This window comes from Chelon labrosus, assembly GCF_963514085.1.
Source record: "Chelon labrosus genome assembly, chromosome: 10".
Lineage (NCBI taxonomy): Eukaryota > Metazoa > Chordata > Actinopteri > Mugiliformes > Mugilidae > Chelon > Chelon labrosus.
Window position 1 is genome coordinate 28,235,578 of NC_140360.1, and position 27,392 is coordinate 28,262,969.

Below are 27,392 nucleotides of genomic sequence, written 5' to 3' on the forward strand. Positions count from 1 at the left end.
AGAGATCAATGAGCTCCTTCTTGTTGATCCGTAATCCTTAACTATCTATAAGTAATTAACCTTCAGAGGAGAATGCAGGGGAGAAATAAATGGAGAATAAGAGGGGGAATAGCAATGAGCACAAGTAAAACTGAAGCAGCGCCCAAATCCAAATGAATAGTTGCTGCCTCTGCAATTTGCAACATCTGATTTGGTTTTGTTCCTGTCGGGGACTGCATTCGTTGGAAGGCCTGCGTCTCCTTGTGGTCTGAAGATCTAGAAGCTGCTCTTAGAAAAAGGAATCTCATCTCAGTTTAAGAGCACATATTTAAAATTCAGTGTATCAGGGTTTTGTTCTAGCTTTTGAGGGGGTCTGGTTTTTATCTCTGCACTGATGAGTGCATCTTTTCCAAGAGCCTTTCTTGAGAAGATGGAGGAGGAGGAGGATGTTATTAGGTGCCAGAGTGCCCTCTGTGGGTACCAGCAGAAAAACAAGGAGAGGTGCACCAGTGCCTTTTTTTTTTTTTTTTTTGCAAAAAAACCTGATGACAATTTTTCATTTTGTTATCATGCTTGGCGTGTAGGTGTGATAGGCTCAGCCAAATGAACAACCTGCACAGTTAAATGAACACATTCCAGTCACAGCGGTGTCTGTACAGGGTTTAATGGCACACATATGCCCATACAGTACATTACAAATCAATTTTTACTGATATCTGTAAAGAATGTTTAAGTTAGTAAAAGGCATATTATGTTTTGTCAATGATAACAACGGACTCGCAGGTTTGTAAGAAGCATACAGTGTGTGTGAAGTAAGAAATGTCATAATTTATTACAATATGGCCACTGAAGAAAGCTCTTAGTGAGTGATTACGATGTCAAAACTTAGAGCAATGAGTCATTTAAAGCAATGACCAGTTTTAGTTAAATTATTATAAGCAGGTAAAAACAACTCTTCAGGTAGTTCCTCCTTAACTAAAACAGGCCTGTGGCAGGTTGTACAATTGTACAACAGCAAAAGAAAACAGAACAAAAACTTTCCAAAGGCTGTGTGCTGTGGCTTCAGGACATTTTCAGTAGAGACCTATTTCAGTCGATCCTTCATGGTGTGTCAGTGACAAAGTATAGTATGTGACTGAAAAAAAGACATGTCTTCACCAAAATGGACACCTGAAAATAAAAAAGAAACGTTTCAGTCAAAGTAGAAATGGTGCAGTAATAACATTCACCAAAGTCCCTACTAGAACAGGCTGCTTTTATCCTACTTCTTTTGGTGCATACTTGAACAGCACTATGTCTCAAGTCAGTTGAAGAGTGAACGCTGAAGCAGAAAAGAGCACTCACCATCCAATGTAGCACTGGCACAGGTTTTCGTGTGATGTGGCTTGCTTGATGAGGAGCTCTACTTGAGTTGCCACATCCAGCGTCTCATCGTGAGAAAAGTCTCGACCTGCAGGCAACAAACTCTGACTTTAATCTGGTAGAATCCATCACTGTTTGAGAATTTTAACCTGAAAACACTGAGGTATTTTCAGTATGGTGTATGATCAGAAACATATGGTAAGGTATCTGACGTGTTTCTACATAGTAATTTAAATGAAGGGAGGGCGTTTGACCTGACAAAGCTCACAAGCTAATCATGCTGCATCATGTGGAGAATAAGAAGCACCGTCATCAGTTTCACCCTTGTTTATATCTCCACAGAACTCACCTGTAAGTTTGTCCCGCACTCTGTTGATAATCTGAATTGCTTTCTTGTTGAGCGCCTCAGGTTGCACCAAGCCATCTCCAACTTAAAAAACACAAACACGCTGGCATCAACGAACAACTACTGTCACCATCAGAAAAAGAAATTGTGCTACAAACCAAGCCTCTTTGGAACTGAAAATATTTAGAGTAAATTTAAGTGCTGCCTTAAAATAGCGGAGCAGTTGAACCAATGCTTTATGACAGCAAGAGAGGCTTGATATTGTTGTAGTAAAACGAGCAGAGAAAAACGAAAGCGTTGCACAACAAATAATACATGAAATGCCAAAGAGAGCTCACTGAAAGAGTGGATGGATTCAGGCACTGTTGTCCCTGGTTTCTTGTGCGTGGTCTCTCCAAGGTCTATTCCCTCAAGGGCCTCTGCAGACAACACCATACAGTCACAGTTTCAAACATGTCTTATCACGTAACAAACAGGAAGCAGATATGGCTGGAGTGTGTACTGTAGACTGACCCACTGACTGTCCAGCGGTGTAGGAGTCGGTCCTGGTGCGGGAACGCTTGTTGCCTTTGGTATTTGCTGTGGGTGAGATGTATGATATATAATCGTCCATGACAAATGCAACTCTTATTTTTTTAAAATATTTGTTCTACATTTCATTCACCAGACAGGAAGAAGCAACACACAGACCCTTTCACAGGCATGCAGCTATTCACGTGTAGACTTGAAATTGTGAAAGTTATCTCACCGGTTTGAAATACCTATGCACACTAAAGTAATTTTTCCTGTGGCACAAAGAATATGTTCCTCACATTTTACATCAAATATGGCCTTCTTGTGCTGTTGACAGTGCAGAAAATGCTAACAGCACTGCAAAGTGCAGAGAAAACACTAATGAGCTTCAAACTAATACATGCTGAGGTCCACATAATAACATAATAATCATCTACAGATTCTTATACTATTTCTTTCAACAAAAAACCTAAATAATAACCCATAACAAAACTGCATTCATCATTAAACTGTTATACACCAATCAGTCATATCATTATGACCACCTTCCTAATATTGTGTAGGTCTCCCTTGTGCCTCCAAAACAGTTGTGACTCATCAGAGAATGGACATGGGCCTTCTGAGGGTGTTATGTGGTGTCTGGAAACAGAATGTTGTTAGTGGGGGCCTTTGGGTCCTATGGGTTGAGGGGAGGGGCCTCTGTGGATCATCCCACAGATACTTGATCAGTTTGGGATCTAGTGTGTGTGTCCCCGTGTCAGGCTGCAGCCATGAAGGAGTGTCATTGCTATGGGGTGGGGGTGCCTGGTCTGGTCTAGGTGGGTGCTCCATGTCTAAGTAACATCCACATGAATGGCAGATCTAAACATTTCCCAGCAGAACAACGTATTGTCATAAGATGGGCAATGTTATTCAATTCGCCTGTCAGTGGTTTTACTGTTTTGGCTGATCTGTGTATATAATAATTCTAAAGGAAACCTTAACGGTATCTTCTCTTTGTTCACCTGAATTTACCCAGTGACCTTCAGATGTCTACGACACTTCTTTACCCGTCTGGTCAATTTCTCTCTAAATTGAAGGCCAAACAGCAGTCCAACATAGCCTGATGTGATTAAATGTAATGCTTCACACTAGTCACCACCTCAAAGAACAGTAGTTTCAGCTTTAAGTAGAATAATTTGCGCTGACCTTCACAGAATTACTTTACTGGCCTGAACAAATTCACAGCCAGTTCACCGTTTTGTGACATAGGCTGCTGTGGTTATTTGACGCAGAACAGCTGTCTGTCAAGTGTTTGCTTTGTCTGAACATCACTAGGATGTCCTGAATGTCAGTAGACGCTGTCTCCTTACTGTCCATGAGCCTCCAGTTAAGCAGAGGGTCGTATACGAAGGCCTCCAGCACAGCCATGACGCTGTCCCGGTGCTCCCTCAGCACCTCCATCACTGTGTGGCAGGTGATCCTGTAGTTACCGTCCAAACCTGTAACCTGAGTGACCAAGGTGGATTTAGTTAGAGGCATCTAGTGGAAGCCATTAGTCAGTAGCAACATTTTACAGACGTCTCCTAAACCCCTCACATGCACACTATCTGTAGATGATTAGACTCTCTTTCTACCCTCATTTAGCACAAGACAGCAGAGTTACATACCTCCATGGCATTGGTCAGCATCCTTGTCAGCCGGAATGGGATCTTTTCAGGGAATTTCTCTCTGGTCATGGCCACCTGTGGCAGATTGAAGTGAGGGTCAGTTTGGGATAAATGACAAATAAAGTTAATTATGAACTGAAAGAAATCACCTCAAAGCAGTCTCCAAAGTCAATGTGGAGGATCTTTCCACTTAATCGATCTAACATCAAGTTGGATGGATGCCTGGAGCACAGAAACATGTTTTGTTAATTGTTATTATTTTAACTACTTATTCAAAGTAACGCACAACTTCAGTCTTTTTGATGAGAAGCTCACCTGTCACCCAGCCCGAGGATGTAGCCCACCATAGACATCACAGCCAGGGAGCGGGTGTAGTTGGTCCTCCTGTCAAACCACACCTGGAAGAGAAATGACATCTCCATTATGAGAGCTCTAGTTGTTCACAACATTAAAGTAGAATGTAGTGGAAAGTGGAACAGAAATCTCTGTTCAAACACATCTTTCTGGACACCTGAACATGCAGAACTTCCTGTACACACGGCACATGTTCATAAAAATGAATTCGATTTGAAGGTCGGTTAATGAAATTTTGCAAAGTCAGTGCTTTGAAAGTAGGACATATAACCCAGAAAACCATTCTTCAGGGAGAGGAACTGTTTTATTTTGTTATAACTGTATTTCCTTCAATAAGCAACTGTACCAAGAAACTGGACAGTCCTCTTTTCTATGTTTCCTCTGGATCTAATGAAGATATGAAAATGACCACCAAGTGTTTATAGATCTGTACGTTATCTGTTGGATAAGTGTTCCCTAACATTTTACCCAGGAACAGGGGAAATCTGAGGACAGCTACTGAAAAGATCAAGTACCCTCAATCACTGTCCCAAGTGGACTCTCTCACCTCAGAACTCGGGCTCTTGAGCCACAAGAGCTTGGCCAGGTCATCTCCAGCTGTGTTGTTGACAGCGTGCTCAAACACCTCCACCTTCTCCATCAGCGTCAGGTGGTCGTAGTCTGGGGCCATCTGAAATACATAGTGGAAATTCACACATTCTTTGAACTATCCCATTGAAAATGTAATTTGAACAGCAGCAAAATGTCATCACCTACGTCTCAACAGAGTGTGATGTCACTTTTTTTTTTTTTTTACCAGAAGTGCTGCTTAACCATACACAGCTACAGGGCAAAATCCTTTTCCAAAGGACAACATGTCTACTATGTATGGTGCACCTTTTAGAGTATGTTTATGGGAAGTGTTGACACTCCTTCATCTTGTGATGGAGTGAAATCACCAGAGATATACTGTATAGTACTAAAACACTGCTGACATGTTAATGTAATCATCACCGGAAGGCTGTGTTTATACTGAAATAAAAAACTTGCTGGAGGTAATGGAATATCACAAACTGGGGTCCCATTGTAGTAAAAGTGTTCATTGTTAAGAAAGAAAATGAGCTGTGCCCTCCAGCTGTGTATTAGGCAGGCTGCTCCCATCTGAAAACAACGATGCTTTACATTTAATTAACTGCAAGGTTTCAGGTAAGAAAGATTAATGACATGAGTGATTGGAAGTCCAGCTCAATATCTTGTCAGTTAAGGGCTTTAAACTGAATGTAACATTAATAATTCAAACAACATCAGCAAATAGAAAATATACCATGTAATTGATGGCAGTACTTGCTTCTGCTTGATAAGGTCTGATGTTTTTTTTTATGTTTTTTTGATCCTACTGATACAAACCACCCCCTGTATGCTTTTTGCACAGCAGGCGTCTGGGTCCTAACCTGCGCCGTCTCTGCTCATATGTCATTCCAGAAACTTTTACTTTGTGTAGTGACATTATATTGAGGAAATGTCTGTATTTGTGTGTTCCTCTTGGACTAATTGGGAGTTCTGAGTCACAGATACGTAGCTAATTTGTCAAAATGAAGAACCTGTGGATGTGTTTTCATTAAAGAGTGATTGGTATTCATGAATATAATCACTGAAAACAGATGCTTCTTCTGCTTTGATGAATCCATTTAGTATTTAATATAGATGATTTTATATGTAAATTACACATTTACAAATATTTAATGAATGGGACCAACTGTTGGCACAAAACCGTAAATAACATGTGAACACATAAGCTCATTTACACATGAAAGAGTGGGATGAAAATCCATCCTGTGATTGATTGTAACACTTTGATGTTACTAAGCAAGTTAACTGACTGAAGACTGTGGAGAGGAAAACATACTGTTTTTGCTTATTAAAAGTGAGGAAGTGGAAATCTAATGAATCTTGGCAGTGGTTCCTCACCCGTAGCATGATGCGATGTTCAATGTTGAGCAAAATCTTTTTCTTCTCTCTGTAGTCTCTGATGAGGGCATGCAGGGTGTCACAGTGGGGCACCCAGCCAATCAGGCCTGAGTTGGTGGACAGGGGGATCACTGCGTAGCGCTGAATGCTGATGAATTCAACACAGCCAAGAAAAGCACAGACAAACATCATCGTCAGGTGTGTTTGCTCAAGATCTGCAGTCTGTAAGATCTGTTCCTGGAGTGATGTTAGTGTTTGTGTGAGGACATTAGTTGCAACGTGTGTCTACCTGAGATTCTTGCGCAAGGACGCAGGGTCGTTTGCCAGCAGTGTGTTGACCAGCCCAAACAGCTGCATGACTCTCTCATCCTGCCTCAGGTCCTCGTGGCCTTTCAACAGGAACATGAACTCGTGGCCATTACTACCTGCAGATGGGGCCATAAAATACGCATTGATGTACTGTCCAAAGAGTGCACTGTGTAAAATCATTAAATAGATAGTTTTGGCTGTACTGGCTGTTTTCTACAGGGTACACCACTGTTACTCTGCAGCTGCTTCTGCATCACCTGAGACAACGTCCAATATGTTTGAGCAGGCAATTTCATAAGAACCATGTCACAACTATGACACAGGCTTTTTATCAAAAAAAAAAAAATAATAATTTCATGGTCAGATGGGAATGACACTCCAAAATGACTGATATAAGTACAGCACCATTTGTACAGTAGAACAACCCATCATTTGCACTATAATACAAGTGAAGTTCCACAGCAACTTTCTCCCCGGCTGGAAAAACTATATATACTGGATGCTCATTTATCTTAAGCAGAACGAGGTTTTCATCATTACCATACTACATACCTTTAGTGGAGTAAAAAATATACTTCCATTGGAAAGAGGAAAAGAAAGTTCCTGTTCTATGTAGAGTTTAAGGACAATCCCTGTTTAAGGTGTATGCCTCTAGTGGGAGAGAGCACCGACAGTAAATCTCGGTGGCCTGCATTGGGTGACAGGTCTTAATCTGAAGTCTTGCTCCAGAGGTCAGTTGATTTATTGGCTATCATCTTTTACAGAGTGTGTTGTGTAACACTGATGGGATCCATCAGAACAAGGTATCGCATTGTCCAGTGAAAAAGAGTGAACTATTTGTGATTGATAGCGTGTGGATTTGGCTTCAAGACAAGGTGACTTTATAGTGCTGTGCCATTTTAGAAGCACTTTACTGTCATATTTCATATAACACAGCAGCGTAGGGGGAAAACTGTCAGAATTATTTATTCTTGTATTTAATTTAATGCCAATGAACGATGTTGGGAGGGTTCCTGATGAATCGATATGTGTCTGCATGCTGTTTGTCTTGGGACAGAAAAGGAACAAGAACATGCCTGGCCGTTTTTTCTGCGGTGACTGGAATTCATTTATTTGCATTTATTTCATAGCTGGTCTGATCTTGCTTCTGTTGATAAGGGAGATTTTTACTCCCATGCATTAACCACATGCAGATGTTTGCAGTGACAGATGAATTCCAAATAAATTGTGTCCTTGGAGCTGTTTATTGTTTGGGTAAAGCTTCTATTAATATTGAATTTTCTCTAATGCAATGGCCCATGCCTGCTGAAAGCATACCACTAGAAATATGCTTTAATCTATTTTCCTAATATAATGAGTTTAGAGCCACCAGGCCTGTGCAATTTTCTCCTAATCTTACCCATGATGGTGAGTTTGCGTGGGCGCTGCTTGGAGGTGATGACCTGCAGGGAGGGGGCAATGGATTGGATGCGAATGATAGGCTGGTTGGGGTCATAAGTGCCGGGTACAGCGAGCTCCAGGTCCCGACACATCAGCAGCTTTGGAGACACATACTGCAGCTCCAGGGAGGTCAGCTGTGAGGAAAGTTGATGAGGTGGAGATGTAGCACAGGAAGAGACAATTAGGTTATAGTCTGTTGTACAAAACCTGCACTGACAAAGAAGAGCCTGCCAAAAATGCCTAAAGCAGTACACAGATCGTACCAGACACTGGCTCACATCCAAGTTAAGGTTTGATCAGGAAAAATGTTGTTTATATACAATCACAGTGGAACATTTCACTTCCTTAAAGCATTTACTGCTTGTCTGCAAACACCAGCCATTTAAAGTGTATCAAATCTGGACTCTGGCAGAATATCTAAAGGCTTTCATGGTTAAATTCTGAACGCTGATGTACGGTTACACCCCCAACCTGCTCTGGATGTGCTCTTTGGACGGATCCTGGAGAGGATTTATTTCTATGTTAATGCCTTTTGGGGGGATATCTGCACTGCTCCCAGCATGAGATTATGTTGCAGTGTAGTTCATGCTGCGTACTGTAATGTCCCAGCAGGGAGTATCCCCGAGAGCAGGGTCATGCCACAATGTCAAATACTATTGCTGTCTCCATTTATTATGTGAAGTAAGAGCAGCTGACAGAACTATTTTTGATGTCACTCATCAGCAATGTGATGATAGCTGTGAGGAATGACATCTATCAGTTTAATTCAGCCTTAAGGACAAGAGGACCACGCCATAGTCTTAGTAAAGTTTAAATCCACAACCCAACATGTTATACCAAATTGGCTTTTGGTACACCACTTACTATTGAACAGCTTTGTGAGTGAAATAAATGATCTTGCTTCAGGTAAACCATGTTGTAACATGTGCAACATTTTAACAATATTATTAATGGTATATAAAAGGTGCCAAGTTATTGAAGTATTAATCATACTAACTGACAACACTGACATATCTGACAATATTATTTCTACTGGTATAAATTAAAGGACTATCTTATTTTATTGCCCTTCTGCGTATTTGATGTGTTTTGGAAGGTGCTGGGAGAGTTAAACAGAATTAGTTAACACAGATCAGAACAAAATAAATACAAGTAATCACCAACCAAACTACCTATAGAATCCATGTCACAAGAGAATTTAAGCAGACATTAAGTGTCTCCTGAATTGTAATTGATTGTGTGGTAACTGACAATACAAGGAGTGATGCTCTCCAGTAACTATTTTTGGCATCTAGTGACATTTAGTGCAGGGATGAAATTCGTTCTTTGTTTCTCTATCATTATCCTCCTTTTTTTTTTCTTATATTAGTATGTTGGTAAAAACAGAGTCCCCATCACTATGGATGGATACTAATAACCATGTACCCATCCAACCATGCAGAATCTGTTCTCATTAGTGTCTCTTTACATATCTAGGAGACAGTGTGTTGGACCTACCTACCATGAGATCAAAGAACAGGTCAAGACAAGAAATGCAAAATATATCTCATCACATCTGATGAGAGACCGGAGTGGACATAGATGTGCATAAGTGGCGAGATGTCTGCTCTAATTTCTCCAGGAGCTATTAAGGACATGCTGCTTCAGAAGATTATTTTCAAACATATTTGTCTGATTCACATTAGTTTGCATAGACAGAATGCATTGCTTATGTTGATGTCTTTTTGTTTTCTGCGGAACATGCTTGCATATTTCTATATATCAGAAAAATACACACATTCCTACCTGACACAGAGTGCTTATAAAAAAGCAGGTTTCTTAGAAGATAGCAATATATATTCACTGCAGTGACATGTTTTCACACACCTGTGGCAGTTGTTTGGATATGCGTCTGAACACATGGTAGTACAGATCCCAGGCCTGTGTCAGGTCTTTGACGTTTCCAGAGCGCATGTACTTCCTGCACCAGTCCTGAGCCTCCATCAAGTCCCTGCCATAAGCCTGCACAAGAGTAAGACAAATGCCTGTTAAAGAATTTGAATGAACATGATGGGCCAAACGAGGTGCAATGAAATGAATATCAAGTCATTAAGCATCAATGTTCCAACTGGATTGAAATAATTAAATATTTGTTTTTTATTAGTGCAGACGAAATTTCTACAAGCTGTTGAAATTAAAATGTAAAAATATTAAGCACAATACTTTTTGTTCTTGACCTTCAGAACTATGAATGTACTGAATCAGGAGTTCAATGTTAATGCAATGCATTTTTGTTTTGCAACATTGAACGTTTCAGTAACATTGAAATGCAGCAGGTTACGTTATTTTTGGTGAAATTTCTGCACCCAAGACAAAATATCCAATCAAAGTTGAAGTTCACAGTTTGTAACCTGAAACTGAGAGGACCCAAACCTGGTTGAAAGAAGTCTCTTTGAGGGTCTGTGGTCCCCTCTCCATCATGGCATGTAGAGGTTCCAACACAGCAAACATGCCCTTGACATTGCGCTCCCCAAAGTAAAGACGCGAGGCTTCCTCAAGACCCTCGTGCCACATCTCGTGCCACAAGATGGCCACTCGGATAAGCTCCTCACTCACCTGGATGAACAAAGACAAAAAGGTTATGATACAATAAGAGGGAAAAAGAACCCCCACTAATAACATTCAGTTGCTAGACACTGCAGGACACCCTCCTATGTCAGTTGCCTGATGAGTCACAACTGTTTTGGAGGCACAAAGGAGATAATGTTATGCCTGATCACTGTTTTGCTGGGGCCTTACTGAATTGCAGACATGTACCATTTCACCCACATCATTTTATTTTATTCTGAATATAAAATAAATGATTTCATCGCTCTACCATCATGGCCTGCTGAACCAGAGTGTTGCAGTGTTCACACATGTTCTTCAGGATCTTGTTAGCAGCATTGTGGCGGGCGGTGGTGGTGGACTTAGAAGCCACAGTCAGCGGGTAGATCAAAGCCTGCAGATGAACAGAGAACAATCACTGATCCCTGATGGCATGACTTTGAATAACCTTAAAAAGCAGTCTTGGTTCTGTTCTTTGTTGTAAACCATTATCTGTAGCTGTGTAATAGAGACCCACCTGGGGGTGATACCGTCCAATGTCTGTAAGTAGCTGGTGGATGAGGCGGCCCACCAGAGCTCGAGGGGTGTCAATTCGAGCTATAAGCTGTGGGATCACCTGCAGAGGCAGAGAGAAAATCAAAAAAAAATCTCAGTAATATGCATTAACACAAACTTTCTCACATTCTCAGAATTTCATTCATCACACCTCTTCGTGTTGAGGATACATCATTTGTGTCTGTGTATGTGCCATACCTGCAGCCAGGTGTCTATTTGAATGGTCTTGATGCCCTCCACCAGAGCTTCATTCACTTCAGGCCAATGACCATAGTCAAACCACAGAGTCAAAACCCTGAACAGTTAAAGAAAATCAACAATCAGAATCTTCGCTTACCTTCATCTCAAAGATACAACAGTGCAATCACAGTCAACCACTAGAGGTCCTCCTACCCTCACATACCACATCTGCTGGATGTCCATGTGTTTTGGCTTTACAGTCTCTCCATAATTTAACTCACCTAAGAGTGTCCTGCAGGTTATTTCCTCTGGATAAGGAAATAGAGCGGAAGAAACCTTGAACAGCAGGAACTGTGTACAGAAGCAGCGTCTTCGAGAGGTCCTGCAGAGGGACGCACACAGCATATGGTTTTTTTAATGTATGACAAACAGAAAAATAGTTATACTGAAGAACATATTAATGATGCCTATAAAAGTGGGTGTTTTAAAAGACAATCACCATAATTTACTCCAAAATTCTATCAGTAACGCTCTGTTGTCACATTGCAATAATATCTTGCCAGAGTCAATGCTCCACTTATCATCTGAAATATTTCTATTGTTTTTTGGGAAGGTGCAGGAACTCTATCACAAATTATGGTTTCTGAGTGAGTATGTGCATATTGGGACCTGCAGTTGGTCAGTAATTTTGAATGTGAGGCACAAATATGTGTAAACAAGCTTAAACACTGTACTGATATTGTAGACAGAAGAAAGGGACACTGAATGGGACACTGAATGTCTGATGTGGTTTTTATCTCACCTCGTTGACCTTCTTCTGGCCTGGCGAGGGTACAGGACTGTGATCAGTGCTGTCCACTTCACTGTCGCTGTTGCTGGCTTCACTGTTAGCGCTGGCACCACTGGCATGTCGCAGCTTCTTTTTCTCATCCCGTGCTTGGTTCTGGTGTTTGTAGTGCAGCACTGCTTCAAAGTTCATCACAGCCCAGGCATGCCAGGCCTTCCAAAAGATATTGAAAACTCTGTGAAACTGTTTTTCTAAGACCTGGAAGCCTGGAAAAGGCTTTTGTTTGTTCATTATGTCATATTCAATAATACCGCAGGACAGATATCTCCTGAGGGGGCTGTAATTTTCAGATCCGAATATTTGAGTTTGATGTTTGCTTTTATATGCAACCAGTTATTAAAGACTGAGAGCTAAAGGGAGTTGGTGAAGATGGATAGGGAGAGGGTATGTGGCTATAGTGACATCTTTGCAGCTTGCAGCACAGGTGTGGACAGGATAAATCAAAAATATTTTTAATTCTTCCATCACCTAATATCTTGTGACAATATGACAATCTAATGAGCGGAATAAATGAGTTGTGCAGAAACTAAAACTAAACAAACAAGTATGTTATGGCATGTTTGGTTAAAGGGCAATAAAAAGGGTGCCTAAAAGTTTTTCATTGTGACACGTCAGTGTCAGGGCAGTCTCTTACTGACACAGCTGGGATTTTACTGCAGCCAGAGAGGGGTCAAAAGTGGAAAGGTTAGAGTTTAAAGAGAGGGACTGACCTTGTACCAGTTGCGGTCATGCTCAGTCGAGTTGCTGTAATACTGCAGAACTTTGGGGATGGTGCTCTCATTGATGCCCTGCAGACTGAGTTGCCATTCACCTAGCTTCAAGAAACATCTACATGGGGGGAAAAAGGAAGAGAAAGAGAGGAGGATTAAATAACTAACCATGCCAATATATATTTTCATATCATTATTTATAAAAATGTTGGTGTAGCATAGAGTAAAAGCACATACACCCTATATGTACTTATATATCTCACAATATCCCTGTGAGTTTAAACACTGATCAGCCAAAACATTAAAACCACTGACAGGAAACTTTTGGACCTGGCATTCATTCATGTGGATGTTATTCAGACATGTACCACTCTCCTAGACCAGACCAGGCACCCCCACCCCATAGCAATGACACTCCTTGATGGCAGCAGCCATCCCCAGCAGGATGCAGCCTGACACAGGCACACAGTTGTTTTTTTAGTTGTTTAGGAATAACTAAAAAACCATGAAGAACACCAGAAGGTGTTGACCTGACCTCCAAATTCACTAGATCCCAAACTGATCAAGTATCTGTGGGATTATCCACAGAGGCCCCTCCCCTCAACCCATAGGACCCAAAGGCCCCCACTAACAACATTCTGTTGCCAGACACCACAGGACACCCTCAGAAGGACCATGTCCATTCTCTGATGAGTCACAGCTGTTTTAGAGGCACAATGGAGAGCTACATAATATTAGGAAGGTGGTTATAATGTTATGCCTGATTGGCGTAAGTATGCTTACACTGCCATTGCTGAGAAAGAGTTGGCAGTGACATTCAGTAAATTTAGAGGCAGTTTGTTAAAAAGTCAGATAATGTTATATGACTTCTTGTAGGTATATATCAAAAGCAATACTTCTATAAGGCAGCAGAAAGATCATTGAATCACACCTGGAAATGTTCAATTATCAAACCAATTTTTCTTTACTTCAACCGGCATCCCAAAGGACTAAATTCTATCCATCATCCACAGACACAGATGCTCACAGGCATAAGTCAAAGTAGCTGTGCTTGGCAGAGGAAATATGTAGAATTCACATACAACTACACTGAACTGAGCAACTGGCAAACATTGTTTTGTCAAGCCCATCAACAGTGTGATGTTTGCAGAGCACCTCCAGAGGATCTCCAATAAATCGCCTTTTGGGATTACGTAACCCTCCTGAGTGCTTTACCATGTGAGCGTATGGTTCAGGTTCAGCGTGTCGAGGCCAACTGTTTCCGTAAACCATTAACAAGTTCAACTTTTGTGGAAGACACAGGTGGAGGACAGGGTGTCTTGGGACATTGGAACAACATGTTTATTTAGACAGCAGACACCAGAGTCACTGTTCCTAAGTGTGGTACCATGGAAGTTACACTGAATTCTTTGTGGAGAAAGTGTCCATGTGACTGTGTGAATATGAGTGTGTAACAGAGCAGTCCAGGTGTGCGCCATACCATGCTGCCGACCTGTACACATGAAAGTGTGTCAGAATGTCTGCAGAGAACCCGTCTGGGCTGACACTGTACAGGTGTTTTCCCTAACGTGCATTCCTCAGACAGCTACAGTATATGTGTGGAAGATGCGAATATGAAAAAAGACCCTTCTGCCCCACTTGTGTGATTTACGAGGTAGGAGGGTACACACGACTGCTGTGTGTTGGTGCACATGACCAGACGACACTACTGTATGATTTACTGTACATAAGATTATACCTGTCTGTTCCAATAGCCCACTTCTGGCTTGTTTTCAGCACAGGCAAGGTGCTGCTGACTTTTAACACTAAATGATGGAGCTTTAGTATGATGAGTCCACAAGAGCACTAAAAAACAACCTCTTTTAGACCTTAATGTCATTCCCAGCAGTTTTTGGGAATATGAACTTTTCCGCCTTAAACGCCACAAAATCATCATTTAAAAACACAGGACAGTCATTTGAAGTTCAGAAAATATATAAATATATTTTTAAAACTGAACTGACTCCATATTGAATCTTTTCCCACAGTGAGGTAACAACAGTGAAAATGTGCAATGGCTGTGCCAGGACTGTCAAATAAGGTGGAGGTGAAGAGGTGCAGGTGCAAAACAGAGACCTGATGATACCTATAGGCACAGCGTCAGATTTACTGGATTCTTTTATTGAGAAGTTTGAAGTAAGATATTCAGAGAATCTGGGAAGCTTTAAAAACAGACCACATGACGCCAATGAACTTATAACAGTGCTATTCCAGAGTGAGTCAAGCTCATGGAAAAGAAGCTAAATATACTGTACACGACCTTGTGTGTTTACAACACGGGAGAAGAAAATACATGAGGTTGTTTTTCCTTGCTTCAGCATGTTGCTTTGTGTTTCCTCTGGCATGCCATTAGGTGTATGTTTACACCTGTGCTTTCCCCACTGGGACACGTCCTCTATGAAAAGTTTTATTAGGTGGCCAGCTGCTGACTCTGCGCTGCCAGAAAGGGACATACCTGGCCATCAGTTTGTGGAGCTCCTGTTTGCGTTGATGGTCCTCAGCTGCAACGGCATGTTGGGCTTGCTGCTGCACCCCTTGCACGAAGTGTTGCATGTGCTGAAAAGCATCGATCTGGAAAGAAACAATACAAATACCGACAGAAAGTCAAGACTTGTCACTGTAATAGGTTGGACATGTTGCCCGTGTTGCTTTGGACTTTTCTGAAAATACTCTCAATTAAAATGCAACCAGGGGATCTATTTGGCATGCATTCTGTCGTCGGAGTCATGTGCTGAGGCGAACTGTGCGGTCATAAATTTACAGGCTTGTTCCTGCCTAGCCCAAGAAGGAGCAAGTCTTTTTCCTTCTTCTTGAAAACCAACTGTCCACATTGAATTCAGGACAATCAACAGCGAACAATCTCTTCTGTTCATATCAGTGTTGCTGGACACAACAGTGGCTCACTGGGGAAAATCCTGCTACTCTATTTTGCCAGAACAACTCTGTTGTCATAGCTGCATAGTTTTTGTCTGCTGAACTTATTAGGACTACTGTAACACTGCATTGCCTGATCTGATCTTAAAGAATAGACAACTGTCCTGCATGTTATGCGGCCTTAACAGATTTGGGATGATAACCACAGCAACATAGAATGAGGAACAGGTATATTGTCTGCACAAGACATTGCATAATGGTAATAATGGATTTCCTATGGACAGCGCTCTGTATGTTTTTCAAATTAAACACTTGCAAATGTTCACATGAATGACTATAACTATATAATCATTTATTGAGTTTTGAATTGAAAAGTAACTCAAGGATTTTAACCAGATTTGTTTGTTTAACTACTGGCAAGATTTGCCTTCACTACTAACCGACTCACCCTACAAAATGACTATTGTGTAAGTTTCACTCAGTAACAGCCCCCCACAATCCTCTCACATTTTAAACACAAGAAATCTAGCTGCGTGTGTGTGTGCTTGGATATATATTTATATTCTGATTCGTCTGTTGAATAGCAGCTGGCTCTCGCAACAGCAACTCTCAAGCTCACACTTACCTAAGTCTCCTAATGAGACCTGCAGTTTAGAACCGCAAACACTATTCAACACCTGGCAATAAATGTGGGTGTGTTTATGTGTGTTCAGGGGTTGGATATGTGAGTGTGTGTGTGGCAGACAAATGCCACAGAGCAAAGTAGTTCGGTCCCTTGCTGCTCTGGTGACATAAGTTAGGTCACGACTGCTGTTAGTTGGAAGTTTGGCAGTTGTTCCTATGATGGATGTTGGACCAGAAAAAGCACAAAGAGATCATTTAATAGATCATTTATTAGCAATCTATTATGTAAGCCTCCAGCTGCTCTGCAAAATTAAATATTTTCAATTCAGAATAGCTGTACAGATTCCAAATAAAATGAAGTCTCACTTTAACTGCAATTACCCAACTCTTCATAACAAATGTCTTAACAACCTAGGATTTTCTAGTGGAAGTTCTGCCATTTAAATTTCAGCAAACTATTTGTAATGTTACTTTAATCACCAGTAACATAATGTCCTACCTCACATCTATCATTTTATTTGTGGTTTGTACGCTTGTGGGGGAAAATGTAACAAGCTTCTTTGCAAACAATTTACATAACACATTTCACCTCTTGGCATGACGGATGGTACTGGCTATTAAAGGAATTTTCCAATTAATGTAACAGCTATTGGACATTACATTGTTAACAAGGCTAGTTCACACTTTTAATAAGTGATTTACTGAGCTGTTTGGGGGCAGCAAAAACAGTTCATGGCATATCATCACCCTTTATGCTAATATAGTGAACTTATCAGCTGTGTCATATTTATACATCCAGCTGTTAAATTATGGAACAGTTAAGGAGAAACATGAACATTTATTGGACGTTGTGCTTCTGCCCTCCTGGCAAATGTAAATACAAAATTCATTCTCTTGTCTCTCTATGGTGGGCTCAGAAGATTGTGTTGTAAGAACCTACCTCATTTTAAACTCAGGCTGCATCACACACTTAAAGGGACGCTTCACAGATATTCTTCTCTATAAACTCAAACATGTAGAAGATTTGACAGTGACAATGATATTATTTATAATATCATGCCAGATGATATCTGATCCCAGCTTTAGAGAAATATGCATGTCTGTATATGCTAAATGCTCCACTATGTTTACAATGTATTTAATCCTTTACATACTGTCAACTGCAATTGTTTGCTGTATGCTGTTGACTGATCCTATTTTAGCCAACATGAAACTCCCATGCTTCACTGAAAACTTTGAACCTTTAAGACAACAGGTTTGCTGTCCTACCTTACGGGCGCTCTTCCACATGTACTTCATGTATGCATATGTGACGTGGGGGTGGGTTGTAGGCAGCGGATGATCAAGTTGCTTGGAGGGGTCAACACCCAGAAGGAGCACCAGGGTCTTATGGGCCAGTGCCTAGAAGGATGTAGTGAGCAACAAAAGGACAAACAATAACTAAACTGTGAAAGAGGTTTATAGTTCAAGAAGTAATATGAGGTAACATCAAACATAGTGGGTTTTCAAGACAATACAAAGCTTATTCCTACATCAACCTTGATTCTTCTTTAGAAACAGAAGTTTACAAAATGAGTACACACTTAAGATTGGAGACTAAAGAACATTTTAAACTACAAAGAGAGATCAAACAAGTGACTGAATAAAGAAACTCAAGTCACATAACTTGTCTGTTATGTCTGCTTGTCTGTGTTGGGTCATTTTTTCCAACTCCTTATAATCACATTTCCTGCAATGTTTGATGTTGGCCAATCATCTCACATCTCTCCTTTCAGCCACATCATAGTTGGTGATTTGGCAACCTTTGTGTGTCCTTAAATATAACAACAGTGTGTAGATAGATAAATTGGCTGACTGTCTGTCACGCTTTTCAATCAATTAGAAAAACAGTGAGGTCAAGATGGAAAATTGCACAACTTTAACTGAGTAGATATGCCGGTTCAGGTTTCTAAACAGTGTGATTGGGGGTGCTGTACTAATTTCCTCAATGCCAGCTGAAAACGGGGTGAAGCGCAGTTCATTTCATGGATAGAGTTCATGGTTGCACTTAAGAGCTGGACGTCCCTTCTCTGTCTGACAAAACTGATTTAATGAGCTCTGATCTCCTCCTCCTGTATGTTATGGGCTCAGACATGGATAGGAGAATACTGAGGGCCTTTATACAAAATGTGACTGTACTGACCAGACGTCCGCTCTTGCCACAAAGACTGGCATATTTCAACCAAGTCCTCATGTCCTCATGGGGGCTGATAACCAGCGATCTGACCATCAGGATCCTCTGCCAGTCTTCTACAATACGCTGACAACCCTGTAGGAAAACACACAAAAAATGAATTACTGATTTGTTACTCTGTTCAAAGAGAGGCACCTTCTCGTTAAACTCAAAAGAACAAACGCACATGAGCGAGGTAGGGTTCAAACCCGAGGGGCTACTATTACTACCAGTGGCCCCTGTTTAAAGCAGGTACACACGTGAGTACAGGGTCACGTGTCAGAGAAAAAGGCCCACACAGGTCTGTATAAATGCATTTGTAAAAACCATTAACTGATTGCCTCTATTAAATATTCCTTAATCCAAACCTCAACCTCATCACCGTGCTAAAACACACAGCTGCAGACGTGGGCAACACAGATGGGTATGATTGAACTTAAGACAAATCTACAGGGGTTAGACAAAATACTGTAACCTGATTATAATTACACGCCCGGACATGGTACATATTAAGTTACATGGCAACTAGCAACAACAAAATGAAGGCTTGAAATCAGTGATGAGATACTTAAGACAAGGCAACGCAATATAACTGACATCATCTAGCTTTAAAGATGATTTATCCCATCTCTTTATTTGCTTCATAGTCCAGTTTTGAATCCTCACAAGCCTTTCCTTTGATGGTAAAAGTATGTTGAGGCAGTTACCAGTAAGCTGTCAAAATCTGATGGTAGAATTAAATACTACAGTTCCTGAAAAACGCTTAGGGTTAGGGAATGATGGCATAAGGAGCTAAGCACAGGTTGCAACTGAAAGGAACGGTGCCCAGTGATTACGAAGACTGAGACAGTTTAGTCTGGGTCTAACTGCAAGGAATTATTGATATAATTCAGCTGAGAAGATACAAAGCAAAATTATCCAGTTCATCCTACTTGATTAGAGGAAACAAAGGCATCTGGATAGGGGCATCTTTGTGGACAGGTGGTCCAAGATCAGAACCACATCATTGCATCATGTAGCTGTGGTCCTTCATTGCATGCCATCCTACTCTATTTCTCCCTACACAGACATGTCAGTGGATTCATTCATTCTATATACTTAATTTATTCATCTTCTGTAATCTTCTTTGGACGGTGGGAGGAATCTAAAATTATATAAGCTCCTTTATAACATTTCAATTGTTTGAATTACAAGGTGTGTATAATACAAAACACAACCCAACAATAAAGAGCTTTTAATAAAGCAAGATGCCTAGATTAGTCAAAGGTCAAAGAGGTTGGAAAAAGGCTTAATAAATATCAGAAGTGTGTGTATAGAGTTGCTAAGGGACATAAGTGAAGAAACACTTGGAATAGAGGCTCAGTATACACTTACAGGCCATTTCACTGGGTACAAACATGAAAACAATGGATTCTAATATAAGAGCTTTGCACTTAATGTCCTTTATGTGACCTGGTTCAAGGGAAGTGGGGAGAGATGTCAGAGTTACAAAAATTGAGGGATTAGTTTCAACAAATTACTAACAGTTGACAAAATTTTGCCCTGATGAGTTTCTGCGGCTGAGGGTCTACCACTTCTGTTGTTTGCTGCCTGTGGAACCACACAAGGGTCTTGTGTGGCTGAAGAGTTCAGTTAATGTTGAAACAGAACCAGAAAGGTGGTAATTCACCAGTATGATCATTTTGGTGGATGCAGTTTGTGGTGCTGTTAAAATGGATTGAATTAAACACAACAGTGTTTCTGTTACTCAGCCTAGCCCACGGACTAAAATGGAGTAAAAGTAGACATGCGTCAGTACATTTAAATTCAAACCACAGCCTCCAGAATGAAAACACAGTTGAATCAACAGCTCTCTCAGTGATTTTAAACAGATGCTTAATATTATAACCTTCATGAAGATTTAGTACAGGACTTTTAAATTAGATTGCATTTGTTTCCAAGCTGATTCAAATGTATTGATCTTTTCCTGTTCCCTGTTCTTTTTAGCGTAATATACACTCAGTGGCCACTTCATTAGGCTTCGAGCTGATTTTTAAAGAGAAAGAAATCACTATAAATTAACATACAAACTTTTGGGCACTGTGTCTTAATACAACCATTGCCATACCTCCATTCCCTTGATGAGGGAGAAACTTTCAAAAGAAGAACAAAGGATTAAAGGAGCAGGAAAGTGACTCTTCAACAGATGTGTGAGGTCAGCCTCTAATAAATCACCAGAAAGAAAGCGAACCTGTCAGGCAGCGTGGCCCCAGATTTGGTGCTGCAATTATGGGCACTTTCTGTTTGCTCAAATACTTGATCCCGAACAACCTCACATCTTTTACAAACTGAGAAAGTCAAGACAATGAAACATATCTTCATTTTACTGCACAGTAAAAGGAAGGGCTGAGTTAATTTTATAGAACCCTTTGAAATATTACTCAAGAAAATTTGTTACGGTTTGGTGCATTAAAGTCCGTGTAAAGCAAAAATAAATTTGTGTTATGAGTTTGTCACACCACAGAAACATGTGTCATTGACCACTGAGCCAAATTTGAAAGATTAAAAAAATCGCTAAGTATATAAAATTAGATCTCAAAATCATGGAAAAATGAGCACTTCTCTCTGCTGTGAGACGCTGGGGTTCAACACAAGTTCTTTGGGCAAAATCCAAATATTGAACTTCCCAACAGTATGATGTGAAGATCATACATTGACTCTAATTAACTTCCCATCTGTTGCTAGGAACTGCTATCTATGCGTGATTTTTGGATACAGGGAGCAATTTCCATCTTGATTACTGTTGTTGTCATTGTGGGACTGAAGCAGGGAAAGTTCTTGAAAAATGTGCCAACATTGCTGTCAATTTTCATGCAGTCTGATCTAATGTTGTCTTAGTTTTGGATTATTTCCAGCATTATCTCCCATTATTGTGTCATTCAGAAGTGAAAGGCCTGACCTCTGGGTACATTAAGTGTAGTGGTATTTGAACTACACCAAATGTTATTTTGAAATGGATATATTGTGGGTATTGCATTGTGGGTAGGCACATACAGTCTTCAGACATTTACAATTTGGGCTGTGGTTAAGAAGAAGGAGGTTTTTGTTTTTGGACAGCGAGGACTTTCCAACGACTCTAACATTTGAGCAATGGAAGAGAGGCAGGAATGCCAACAGAAACGGAGCTTAAGCAGTAGTATACATGCTGTATTAAACTGGCCAGCTTGGTTACGATGGAATAACGTGTCAGGAATGGTGCATCACACAGATAATTTACACAAGCAGCTTAACAGTTTATCTTCCTGACTAAATGTTTCCATCAACATGCACATAAAACGCATTGGTAAATTTGTATTCAGCTGTAACTTGGCAACAAGGAAAAGATGGACTTGAAAGGTATTATTTTAGATCAGATGACATTTGTCTCAAATTTCAAAGAACTGGCAGGCGGTAAATATTTCCCAACCGCTTGTGGATTTGTGGTTCTTCCACCCGTCCATCTGTTTCACTTCACAACATATACAAGACTGTAATTTACAATTAATAATGATAATAACAGCAATCATAATCAATCACAGGAAGCAGCAAGAGTTTAGATAAGGTTACAGTGTGGAATAGATGAAATCAGCCACACTTCTGTTTCTGCAATTTCCTCGAAAGTTTTTTTTTTTTTTTTATGTGGCTTGTGGGAAGCAAAGCAACTACCTCATCAAAATTGATCTTATTTATTCGAGAAGGACTAAATTCACAAACTAAATTGATGCAAAATAAAACAAAGTTCAGTTGGTGTTTACTACTTGTGGTGATTGCGATGCGGTTGTGAACAAAACAGTCACATTAACAAGTAGCTGAAATAAGCAGCTTTTAAAGGTCTAGTTCATATCAGATTTCACTTTTTCAGTTTAGGTTGGAGGCAAAAAAATGGCAGTGATAAAAGCAGTTCACATCACCTACTGGTGTTGTCTACTAAAAGCGACATTTTACATAACTACAAACACCCAGAATCAAAAGTCAATAGATGATTAATGTGCCGCTGCCGGCTGTTCAGCTCATACGATAGCTGAGACAGTATACACTGCAGAGTAGACAGTGTGCTAAACCATTTTATTTAAAAAAGCAATATTTTCCTGATTTGGAAATATGCTGCAGGTCAAATGATTGTGGTTGTATTGATAAAATGACAAGGTTGTGTCTGTGAATTTTAAACAGACCAGCTTGGAAAATAGGTAGTTTTTGCTGCATGTGGAACATATGTCATCACCACTGATTCTCCCAAGGAGGGAAAATACCACTTTTTAAAAGTGTCTTTCAAAATACTTTCAAATTTCTAAATAACAATACAAGGGAGCAATACAACTAAAGGAGGCCCAGTCATTGAGATGCTGGTGTGCATCTCATCATGTTCGTATGTCTGTCTTGTATGTTTCCCATTAGTAACAGTAGCTTTTCCAACATCTGCTTTACATTTCATTTGCAGTTGTGCACGTGATTGTGTGTGTCCATATATCATGTGCTGTAGTTACCTGAAGCCTCTCCCACCATGTTTCCCTGATGATGTCCCTCCTCTCTGGCACCAGCTTGTACTGAATTACCTCCTCTAGCTCTGACAGCATCTGGCAAGATACCATGGCCTAGGAAACAAGCGCACACACAAATTCATTCCTATCCACACATTCATCATTATAGGGACAAAATTTATATTGTTTAGATGAAGCAAAGGCCCTTTCAGTGCAATATAAAAGGATCATTAGCTTGTTAATTAATCTGAGTCTGCAACTGAATGCATTTAGCAACCCACTGGACCTGCCTGTGTGGCATCAGTCAGAAAAGCTTGACACTAGGACTGTTTACGTAACACCAAAGACTTTGGTGTATATGCCTACTGAGGTGTCCCCGCTGTCAGTCTGTGGATCTGAACTGCTGTATGAATAATTCCCCAAATAAGTAGGCAGTGAGACTTCAATTTTATATCATCACTTAAAAATATCCCATTTAGTTGCTGTGACATAATTCCTCTACATATTCATGCTATGAAAAATAAGATGGTCAAGTGGAGCCAGACGTTGGATTTTCTTGGCTGTCTCAGAGGAACACTTACCCCGTATGCTCGACTATAGCTCTCTCCAGCCATGGCTGTCAGCTCGGCATCCAGGAGGTCTCTTGCTTTGTCAATACACTGGATTTAAAAAAAAAAGACACGTTTACATTATGACAATAAATTTTAAAAAATATATAGGTTTATGATGACAGATAAATAGTATTGCCATGAGCTTTTGCCTGAAAGTGTAAACTTTTGAGCCACTGAATCTTGTTTAAACCATCTCTAGTTTCCTCACCCACGTACACTTGCATCTCCAGAGTAAACAAACATTTAAAGTGGCATTCAAGTTACCATGACCCCAAAATGTACCATGACACAATGTCTCCAAAAGACTTTTTGCTTCAGGACCAGCTGGGCTTGGATTAATGCCAAGGAATAAAAACTCCTTGTACAGATGAATGAAGGCATGTCACTGCTCGCTGCTCACACCCTTTTCACTCAAAAGCTGCCAGCAGTGACACATTAGTTTGGCTAGGATCAGAATGTCTGCCTGTATTGCAAAATTATTTGATGCACTGCTGAGTGCCAAGTGTTTTATAAGCAGGTAAATGAACTGTTAAGGGCAATGGCGTGAAAGTTATGTAACGATGGTTGTAGATGTCACATGTACTTTTAAAAACAGCCTGATGCGCATGCAGAGAAAGAAAGAGGAGGCGGGGGGTGACAAAGAAGGATTCAGAATGGGAGCGGTTAGTCATGCTTCCTGCCATGACCACAACACAAATTGTGAAAAATGTTTCCCGATGTTCAGCTAAATGTCAGCGTGCACTCACTCCCAAAAAATGTTCTTGGTACCTATTTGTTTTTTAGCTTATTATTGTATGCTACTGACTTTTCTACCAGAATTGCAGTTCTCCAAAATCAGTGCCGCAGACATTCCATTGCCAGCGTGGGATAAATTAAAGGATTATCTATCTATCCCTGAGGGCTGAAAAACTGTAACTGAAAGAAAGACCTGATCCATGGAAGCAAAACGGAGAAACGTAAAAAAGTACTGTGTTTGAAAGTCTGCTGATTTCTTAGGCTTGTATAGCCAATGTTTATGGGAACTGTTATTAGTGGGAATGTAAAATGAGGGAGAATGACTGAGGAAGGTCTCTGAGGCCAGGACACACAGCTGTTTCAGACCGACTCCCCCCAATTACTTTTTTTTTGCGGGGAGGGAAAACAGGAATGTCGTGCCAAAACACCTCTTCAGGCACGCCAACAAGAGGTGGGGTTATGGGAGGTTGGTCGTGACAAGGTGACAATGAGGCTGCTTCTTCGCAGTCTCCCCTCAGTTATGGTCCTGTTTACTCCTGAATTACTGGGATGGGGCCTCGGTGGAAATGTGTAGTCAAGACGACTCCTGATAAATGCAGTGTCTGGTTTCTGGCAGCACAAACAAACGATGACCCAATCTTCTATTCCCTTACATAAAGGTTGTACTTATGTACTTAAAACGCTGAAATGTGGTGATCTTTCTTCATGATACAAATGGTACATGAAGGCAAATCAACAGTTATAGGAAACATGAAACAAGTGTGACTGCGAAGTCAAAAGAAGGGCTCTGGTTATTAAAATCCCATGAGACAATTTACAAACCAAACGCACGTTGAAGGACTACATAGACCATAAATGTTGCCGCAGCAGATTGCTTTCCTATGGAGAGCATGACTGAAGTGTCTACACGTCATCACTGGAACAAACCAAACACTGAGATTTATAAACTATGGGAACCTGAAACCTTTCACACAGACACACGTCGAGACCCGTGGAGCACATGTCTGGTTGTTGGGGGCATGAATGGAAGAAGGGAACAACCCTATGGAATCAAAAGGACTTAAGTGCGAGGATTACCAACCCCACCCGACAAACTACACTGAGCTCATGTCGACATTTGAGCTTTCACCGTCGCTCCATCTGCTTCTCATTTCTCTTTTTTCATTGCGAGTGGCTCTTGTCGGCAAAAGTCAAAAGTCTGCTTTCCCTATTCAGCTGATGCAGAATCCTATGGGCTACACCTGGACATAATCTCCAAATTGAAGGGAGGAAAGGATGGTGAAGGGAAAGGGGGCATACAAAGCAAGTCTCCAAGGCTTTGTGGTGAAAAGGGTACTGAGGATGAGTCCAGGGAAATCAGAGGAGCAGGTGTTTACTGGTGTCAGTGCTGAATCTTGTGAACGTTAGGCATGCCGGCATCCATCTCGAACAAATCCATCTCCAGGGACCATGAGCTCATTTACAATCCCCAACCTTCATCAGACGCTGCCAACAGGCAGACAGTAGTAACAGGCTCTTTATTTGTCTGAGGCTAAATGCTGTGATGATTTACAATTTTCAGAGTTACAGTATATAAGAAAAAAATAACCTTGGCCTGTTTAACAAAAAGGAGTTGATGGGGGAATCTGATCCTGCCTGTAACAGCCTTCTTTACAATTTTGGCTTCCAGTGGTTTTAACTTTTCATATCATGCTATAAAGATTGAGGAAAATTCCAGAAGCTACAAGACTTGATGAATTCCCACAAAACATGACTTAATAAGAAGCTGTCTAGAGATACATGCTGTAAACAAACATTTTACCACTTAGTGTTAGTGAAAATTTAACCCACCTGCTGGGCCAATGAGAAGAGGTCCTGATGTAGGGCTAGCACTGCTCTGTAAAAAGCACCATCGTGTGTGTCTCTTGGGATCATACATGTGTACTCCTCCATGCTGTCCCAGTGTCCTGGAGAAATAACAGTCAAGAAGCAAGTTCATGATAATGAGTATATTTAATGAATTAAAAGCTAATTAAAATCAGATTAAAGCTTAAAGTCAGATTTAAAGTTTTGAACCACACTGCACCCCAGCTTGCTATAGTTTAAATAATCACAACCTCAACATTTTTGCTTCTCAACAACAGTTCGAGCCTGCTGATTGGTGGCTTCAGGTTTAATGACTTTAGAAGTTTAGAAAGTCAAAGTCAGAGAGCAGAAAACTGAGGTTGCTTCTGCAGTTTTCTTCACGATTGAACGTTATAATATGTCAATATTATGACTGGATGCCATTCCCTTCTGGTTATGTGAGGCAGATTTGGCAAGAGCCATTACTGCTTTCACTGCTGCATTGTCGAACCGAGTCAGACAGAATGGCGTAAATGCACCCACACCGACTACTGTTTTATTGGTCACTGTCAACCGTTTCGTCTACAATTTCTTAAAAATTGTTATCATTAATTTATATCTGACATGAGGTATTTAAGTGATTACCTAGACCCCAGGCAGCTGCAGCTGCCATACGAGCCATCTTGGCCTGGGTTTCCTCGCTGACCAGCGTCCATTCTTCACAGCACTGCTGATGTAGTTGGCCCCTAGGACACATTGAGCATAGCAGACACAGCAAATTTAGATTAGTTCAGGACCATGTTCACAGATATGATGACATCAGATAAATCAGAATGTGCAGTGTGATGACGTCAATGAGAAACTGACCAAATGTTTCCTGCTGATCAGGTAATCTGTTGGATAGTATTACTGTAGACACTACAGACACTAAATAGACTACTAAGAAGACCCTGGTTCACACAAGTGCAAAATAAAGCCTATACTGTGCATATTTATTGTACAGTCTGGAAACATTTGCTTATGGGATTTGTATCTGGTGCCTGGTTTGACAAACTGAAGACATTTTAAACAACGAACACGCATCCACTAAATGATAGGATATTTCTCCGTCGGACATGATGAAGTTGGCAGAGAAATATAGAGAGTAATGTATTCATCTTCAACCGACGTGAATGTTTCCTTCTTTCCATTTTTTTGACT

The 27,392-nt window shown here is 40.7% G+C and overlaps 1 protein-coding gene across 2 annotated transcripts in view; it reads right to left on the reverse strand.

Moving 5' to 3' along the window:
• Positions 1-606: 606 nt before the first annotated feature.
• Positions 607-27,392, reverse strand: part of mtor (mechanistic target of rapamycin kinase) — an 85,909-nt gene continuing 59,123 nt past the window's right edge. For both annotated transcript variants that reach the window (XM_084553183.1, XM_084553184.1), the window contains 28 exons: positions 26,838-26,938; positions 26,199-26,314; positions 23,604-23,681; positions 23,029-23,136; positions 18,497-18,622; positions 17,584-17,715; positions 15,272-15,387; positions 12,778-12,895; positions 12,023-12,220; positions 11,502-11,602; positions 11,239-11,335; positions 11,003-11,101; positions 10,757-10,879; positions 10,312-10,494; positions 9,766-9,900; positions 7,859-8,033; positions 6,440-6,575; positions 6,151-6,298; positions 4,751-4,873; positions 4,165-4,247; positions 3,999-4,071; positions 3,850-3,924; positions 3,553-3,688; positions 2,201-2,266; positions 2,026-2,106; positions 1,691-1,771; positions 1,324-1,429; positions 607-1,149 (listed from right to left, as the gene is read on the reverse strand). In XM_084553183.1, the coding sequence (XP_084409309.1) occupies positions 1,134-1,149; positions 1,324-1,429; positions 1,691-1,771; positions 2,026-2,106; positions 2,201-2,266; positions 3,553-3,688; positions 3,850-3,924; positions 3,999-4,071; positions 4,165-4,247; positions 4,751-4,873; positions 6,151-6,298; positions 6,440-6,575; positions 7,859-8,033; positions 9,766-9,900; positions 10,312-10,494; positions 10,757-10,879; positions 11,003-11,101; positions 11,239-11,335; positions 11,502-11,602; positions 12,023-12,220; positions 12,778-12,895; positions 15,272-15,387; positions 17,584-17,715; positions 18,497-18,622; positions 23,029-23,136; positions 23,604-23,681; positions 26,199-26,314; positions 26,838-26,938 (3,130 nt within the window). In that variant the 3' untranslated portion in view covers positions 607-1,133. The remainder of the gene's footprint in view (positions 1,150-1,323; positions 1,430-1,690; positions 1,772-2,025; positions 2,107-2,200; positions 2,267-3,552; positions 3,689-3,849; positions 3,925-3,998; positions 4,072-4,164; positions 4,248-4,750; positions 4,874-6,150; positions 6,299-6,439; positions 6,576-7,858; positions 8,034-9,765; positions 9,901-10,311; positions 10,495-10,756; positions 10,880-11,002; positions 11,102-11,238; positions 11,336-11,501; positions 11,603-12,022; positions 12,221-12,777; positions 12,896-15,271; positions 15,388-17,583; positions 17,716-18,496; positions 18,623-23,028; positions 23,137-23,603; positions 23,682-26,198; positions 26,315-26,837; positions 26,939-27,392) is intronic.